The 6,227-nt window shown below is 44.5% G+C and overlaps 1 protein-coding gene across 5 annotated transcripts; it reads right to left on the reverse strand.

The window, feature by feature from the left end:
- Window positions 1–410: 410 nt before the first annotated feature.
- LOC123395055 lies at window positions 411–4,815 on the reverse strand. 5 transcript variants are annotated; one of them, XM_045089978.1, is made up of 6 exons: window positions 4,460–4,810; window positions 2,302–2,396; window positions 2,076–2,225; window positions 1,872–1,975; window positions 1,427–1,517; window positions 411–576 (listed from the first exon to the last, which is right to left on the reverse strand). In XM_045089978.1, the coding sequence occupies exons 1-6, from the start codon at window positions 4,786–4,788 to the stop codon at window positions 536–538; spliced, it is 810 nt and encodes a 269-aa protein (XP_044945913.1). In that variant the 5' UTR covers window positions 4,789–4,810; the 3' UTR covers window positions 411–535. The 5 variants fall into 5 exon arrangements, with proteins under 5 accessions (XP_044945913.1, XP_044945912.1, XP_044945910.1 ...); XM_045089977.1 differs by having other exon boundaries at window positions 482–576; window positions 1,872–2,020; window positions 2,323–2,396; window positions 4,460–4,815; XM_045089975.1 differs by having other exon boundaries at window positions 482–576; window positions 1,872–2,020; window positions 4,460–4,815.
- Window positions 4,816–6,227: the final 1,412 nt, after the last annotated feature.

Below are 6,227 nucleotides of genomic sequence, written 5' to 3' on the forward strand. Positions count from 1 at the left end.
TTATATTTTTTTACTAATGACGCACCACAGGTGCGCCATTAGTATAGCCCATGGTGCTCTATTAGTATGCCTCCCAGGGCATATATACTAATGACGCACCGGGCCGCCATTAGTATAGCCCATGGTGCTTCATTAGTATGCCTCCCAGGGCATATATACTAATGGCGCACCAGGCAGTGCGCCATTAGTATAGCTCATGGTGCTCCATTAGTATATGGTATTCTGGCATATATATGTTTTGTTTGAAAACCACAAATTCAAGAGCACATAACATATATATCAAATATATAATACATAATATGTACCCAATAGTTTTACTGATCCACAACACATAACATATATGCAAAGTTGCATAACAAATTTCATGATCCATACATCCAAAATTCCATAGCATCCATACATCCAAAATTCCATAGCATCCATATATACATATAGTTCCATAGCATCCATACATACATAGCTCCATAGCAAATATAATACACAACGATACTTTACGGGCATTAGTAAGTAATATTTGGCACTAAAACAAATGGCTTCATGTCCATATCGTAGTCCAAAGAGCATCCGCGTGGCAACCTACAAAATGAAATCATCAACATGTCAAATTTAACACTCTAAATCATGAAGATCTTCAAGAATGGTCTCTAATTATAAATTTGATCTTCAAATGGGTCAAATGATCTCTACTTACAAAACTAAAAAATCAAGATAGGACATATGAACACCAAAACAACTTTTGCAAAAATATGCCTGGAGCAAAAACATAAGAAATACTCTATAGATTTCACAAGAATGATTCAGTGAAGTTCCTACATTTCAAACAAGGTCTAGTCTAAAAAGTAGAATTAGGACTATCACATCGGATGCACTGGCGAAGCCACGTTGAGAGGAGTGTGGTGAATTGGCCACACAGGTTTTTGACAAATGCTTTGTACGCAAATACAAAACATGTAAATTTTCTATATAAATTTACTATAACACATGTTTTTGACATCACAGATTTTACATGACATTATATGCTAATAGCTTAATAAGACATTATATGATAATAGTCTATACATGTCATGTTAGCCAATGATAATCGCAACAACAAGCTCTACATTGGTTTTGAGAGTAAATGATTGTCACATAAGGAGAGAATAATCCTGCTCCATATTACACGAGGTTTCTGTACATTGATAAAAAAAGATTGTCAAGTAAAAAGAATCAGATAGATTCAAAAATTAATCAGCATAAGTCCAGCAAACGCACGACATCAGCATTCCCGATCCATTGAATACATATGCACCTGCCCTCATGGGCCAGACTTGTATTCCACAGGGTCAAAAGGTGCTATCTTAGGATCAGCAATATAAAACACAGTAATAAAATGAAATACAAAGCGACTCATACAATACAACTGTGTAAAAGAAGAAGCAACAGTCACCTGGTGTATCCGGGTAATTTTGTGTGAGAACTCTCAGCTTATACCCAATGTCCTTCTCTAGGTCTTCTATCTCTTGACGTATACGATTTTCCTAGGAACAAATCAAAAATAGTCAGCAACCGTACGTCTAACATAACATGTGTTATCCAATTCTCCACCAAAAAAATAAAAGGTAGGGAGACTAAGACTACCCTCTGAAGATAAGAACTATATTTGTAGTCGCACCCTTATGGAATGGAAGTCAATATGACATGTTAAAAAGAAAATTAGGCACAAGGGAACTATCAGGCAAGGCAAGGATGGAAAACACCATCTCATCCTTGCACTGTTGTGTTGGTTTCAGCGTCGCTCTGTTTCTCGCGGACGCCAAATTTGCAAAGTGGCTGTGAATCATCAGGCAGACAGACAGACAGCTCATGGTGCAAGATTTGAGGTGTGAATTTACCTGGCCTGAGGAGAGAAACCCGGCGACATCGATGACGGTGGTGAACTCCTTGGGGAGCAATCCGGGTTTGTGGACCCCGGCCTTGGCATTGGCCAGACCGACAACTCCAAAGCACGTACCCATCAAGGGGAAGTTCCCACTAGAAAATGCTACACTCACACTCAGGAAGCTGATTATGAAGGAAGGGTAAGATGGATGGCTTACAGCAGGAGAAGGGCAGGGTGAGCGCGAGCGCGCCGGAGACGGAGGCCTTCCAGGACGATGTCATGACGATTAAATACATGTCATGAAGATGGCCAGGATGATGCCACCCAGCATCAACCTTTGATGGTTGTGAAACATACCTTCTCTTTCCTGATAAGACTAATATTTAATCAGAAAACTGAGATTGGTGCAACTGAATTTATGATCAGGAAGGTGTGGAGATCACTTATAGCGAGTGGGTAAGCACCGCAAAGATGGCATTGATGAGCTGGGCACCAGTGTATCCCTTCTCTATGATCAGCGTGGCTCCATACCATACCCCTAGAGAGTATCCACAGATCAAAATCATTATGACGGAGCCCATGCCGATGGCAGCGACGAACTGTAAGAGCTTTTAAGCTATTGTGAGTGGGTCTTCTCGTTCGATTCAAAAACAGTGGTGTCACAGAAAATTGAGTATTGAATATGGTAAATAGATGGAGGTACCTCGTGACATCGATGTGCCTCACAACGATCCTTCAATCTTTTATCAACATAGTAGAAAGTAATGGACCGAAATCAAAGATCATTGAAACAGAAACTCAGTGATCAGAGATCATTGAACATGAAAAATGCAGATTTGGCTTTACTTCTTGAGTGCTCACAAAGAAACTATGTGCACCTAGAGAGGGGAATGGATAGGGCGGTCGGTGGCTGGTAGTAGGTTAAGAGAACTGTTTTATATAGTAACTTGTTTGATTGTCCAATCTCTAGATAAGCTGTTCGTGGTGAGTGCTGATAACGTTTTGTCCTATCATTCAGTAACAATGAGGAGCATCCACAGCCCATCTAGCTGATTTGTACTGTTATATTCTAGTTTAGCAAGAAGGGTCTATGGTTACGTTTGTTGATTGCATTACAGGTGCATTGACTAAAAGACACAGGAACCAAACACAACAAACAAACAAACAAACACATTATCTATTTTCACACATAAAAAATAGCTGGAGAAGACTGGTATATACTCATTAGCTAGACTGGTATTGGATCATCCTACACTTATTTTTAGTTAGACATGGTAAACTGCTGGTATATATACCAGTGTAGGATCTAATACCGTACCTACATATATACCAGTGCAGGATCTAATGCCATGGTACACTGAGCTAGGCACTGGTATATATTTAGCTGGACCTCATGTGCAGTGATGCAACTATTGTCAAGAACACCGTCGGTTCAACACCTCATCATGCAAGGAATGGGCTCATCTATTTGCCACTCGTGGTACTGCAGGTAAAATCGGAAGGCCTTTTACTGCCACCTTGCATGAAAACTTTCTATTCACACATGTGAACCTGCACATATTGTCTAAATAAATGACAAAGGCTACCACGATGGGAACTGAACTTTCTCTAATCAAACACACACTCTCTGCACCAAGTGAAGAACTGAACCTTCTTCACTTCTCAGCTGAATGTTTGATGTGTTTAAATTAAATAAAACAAGTTCTATATCTACAAACAGACCACACACTAACAACAATATATACTGAGCTTTTATACGCTGGGAAATTAGAAAATTTGAAATCTGCTAGCTACTTGATGGTAATTTACTTAAGAGTAATATTTAGGTCTTCTTCTACTGTTGGCCTTCTTCTCTTCAATGCTGGGAAGCAGACTTAACAGTTCATGCAGAAATTCAATACCCCCAAAAAGATTTGGAATCCTACAGTATCATCAACCATGCTTGAAATGAAAACTGTGATTTGCAGGACACATGGTTTAGACTGTCACAACCTTTACATTAATAGAGAAACAAAGAAAGCATTGCAAGATACTCATGGATTTCATAACCATTTACGAAGGAAAACATGCTCGTCTCGATGATTGGACAAGCACATCAAGACATGTACTGCATACGGACTGAGCTTGATCTAACACATATCACTCTACCGACCGTAGTGCTAAGTGTTTTCCTCGGACACAACGAAACCAAGCTTGGACGCATAACCGTAAGCTGGAATGAACTAACAACTGATCACGGGTTTCCCAATGAAGCACATAATGCCCACGCATTGCGCAATTGTACGGATTGAGTAAACAGGAGCAAATCTCAGTCCCAAAAAAATCCCACCCTTGGCACAGATTTTTCGCATCTCAAAGATCCGAACTGCTCACCTAACTCGCGGGATCTTGACCGAAAACTCGCAGCATTCAGCACCAAGACCAGGTCACCCGGAGATCTGGCAGTTGGAACCCCAAATCCTAACTAGAATTCCCCAAGCCACTGGCCACACTCCCCCGCCGCCCGCCGGCGTATCCAGGGACGGAGCGCCGAGGTTTGGCCTTTGGCGGCAAACAAGCGAGAGGAGAAGAAGTGTCGGGGAGCAGGAAGCGGGCAACTACCTCGAGATCCCGGAGTTGTGTGGCGGCGGCGCCCGCCCGCCGTGGGGAGAAAACGCCCCCGAAAAGAACCAAAGCCGCCGCCGCCGCTGACGCGACGAGAGCGCGAGCGGGAAGGAGCCCAGACGGTGCCCGTCGCCGGAGACCGGGGGAAGTGGCGGGGCGTGGACGAGCGAGGCGGGATCTCTTCGGTGGCAAATGCGCGCGAGAGGAATCACCTCGGCGACCAACGCAGCTTCTCTCCTCTTCCTCTTTTCTTGCCTGTATCTCGGTTGGATTTGGGAGAGGAGAGGCGAGGGCAGAGCCAGAGAGCAGTGCGAGCGGTGCGCCATTAGAATTGTTTTTTGATAGCAATGGCGCATCCCAGACGGTGCCCCATTAGCAATCTTTTTTTTATATAGCAATGGAGCATTCCAGAGAGGGGCGTCATTAGTAATTTTTTTTTTGGATAGCAATGACGCACCCTAGAAAGGTGCGCCATTAGTAATATATATTTATTTTTGGATAGCAATGGTGCTCGGGGGCGGGCGGGGGGGGGGGGGGGGGGGGGGGGGGTGCTCGGCCGATTCCGTTTGGGGGAACCGAGCGAGGAGACAGGGGAGGGTGCAGGGGGTCGGCGGCGGCGATGGAGCGGGGGAGGGTGCGGGGGGTCGTCGGCGGTGGTGGAGCTGTCCGGGGAGGGTGCGGGGGGTCGACGGAGGCGGTGGAGCGGGGAAGGGTGCGGGGAGTCGGCGGCGACGGTGGAGCGGGGGAGGGTGCGGGGGGTCGACGGCGGCGGTGGAGTGGGTCGGGGAGGGTGCGGGGGGTCGTCGGCGGTGGTGGAGCGGGGGAGGGTGCGGTGGGTGCTCGGCGGCGGTGGAGCGGGGAAGGGTGCGGGGGGTCGGCGGCGGCGGTGGAGCGGGGGAGGGTGGGGGGGTGCTCGGCGACGTGGGGGATCAGGCGAGGGGAGATAGCGATCGAGATGGAGGGAGATCAAGATTGACTGTCCTCATGAATATTCAATATTTTTTCATATTGAATATGAAAAAATATTCATGAATTCAAAAAGTGCCCATGAAATTTAAAAATATTCATGAGTTCAAAAAATATTAACAAATTCAATACTTTTTGTGAGTTAGAAATTCAATACCATAATAAACATAAATAAATATCCATGAGGACACTAGAACACAAGAAATATCATTTCAATATGTCGAAATACAATCGAGAAATGAAGGCCATAAAAAGTGCATGTGCACGTTATTGGAGGGAGAAAAAGGTATATCCACAACATAAAAGATTTCCCCTTACTTACCTATCAAAAAAAGGTAATTTAACCACTTAATTTGGGTGAATCTATGATGCAAATGAGGTGAGGAGGAGGAGGCACCCGAGACAAGCTTGGAGGAGGAGGTGGAGAGAATGAAAGTGGGGAAAGTGAGTGTGGTAGGTGGCTGTCCAAAATATCTAGCTGGTCCCAGGTTACTAATGGTGCACCACCTACAAATGTGTCATTAGTAACCCTGGTTACTAATGGCGCACCAGCTAGTGGTGCGTCATTAGTAGTTTTACAAAAAAAATAGTAGTGGTGCACCAACTACAAATGCGCCATTAGTAACCCTGGTTACTAATGGCGCACGAGCTGGTGGTGCGCCATTAGTAGTTTTGCAAAAAAAATAAAAATTTATAGTAGTGGCGCACTGGGTGAGTGCTGCGCCATTACTAGTTAAACTAGTAATGGCGCACTCTGCCTCGGTGCGCCATTAGTACTTCTGCAAAAAAAATTATAGTA

The sequence above is a fragment of the Hordeum vulgare genome, chromosome 5H (assembly GCF_904849725.1).
Source record: "Hordeum vulgare subsp. vulgare chromosome 5H, MorexV3_pseudomolecules_assembly, whole genome shotgun sequence".
Classification (NCBI taxonomy): Eukaryota; Viridiplantae; Streptophyta; class Magnoliopsida; order Poales; family Poaceae; genus Hordeum; species Hordeum vulgare.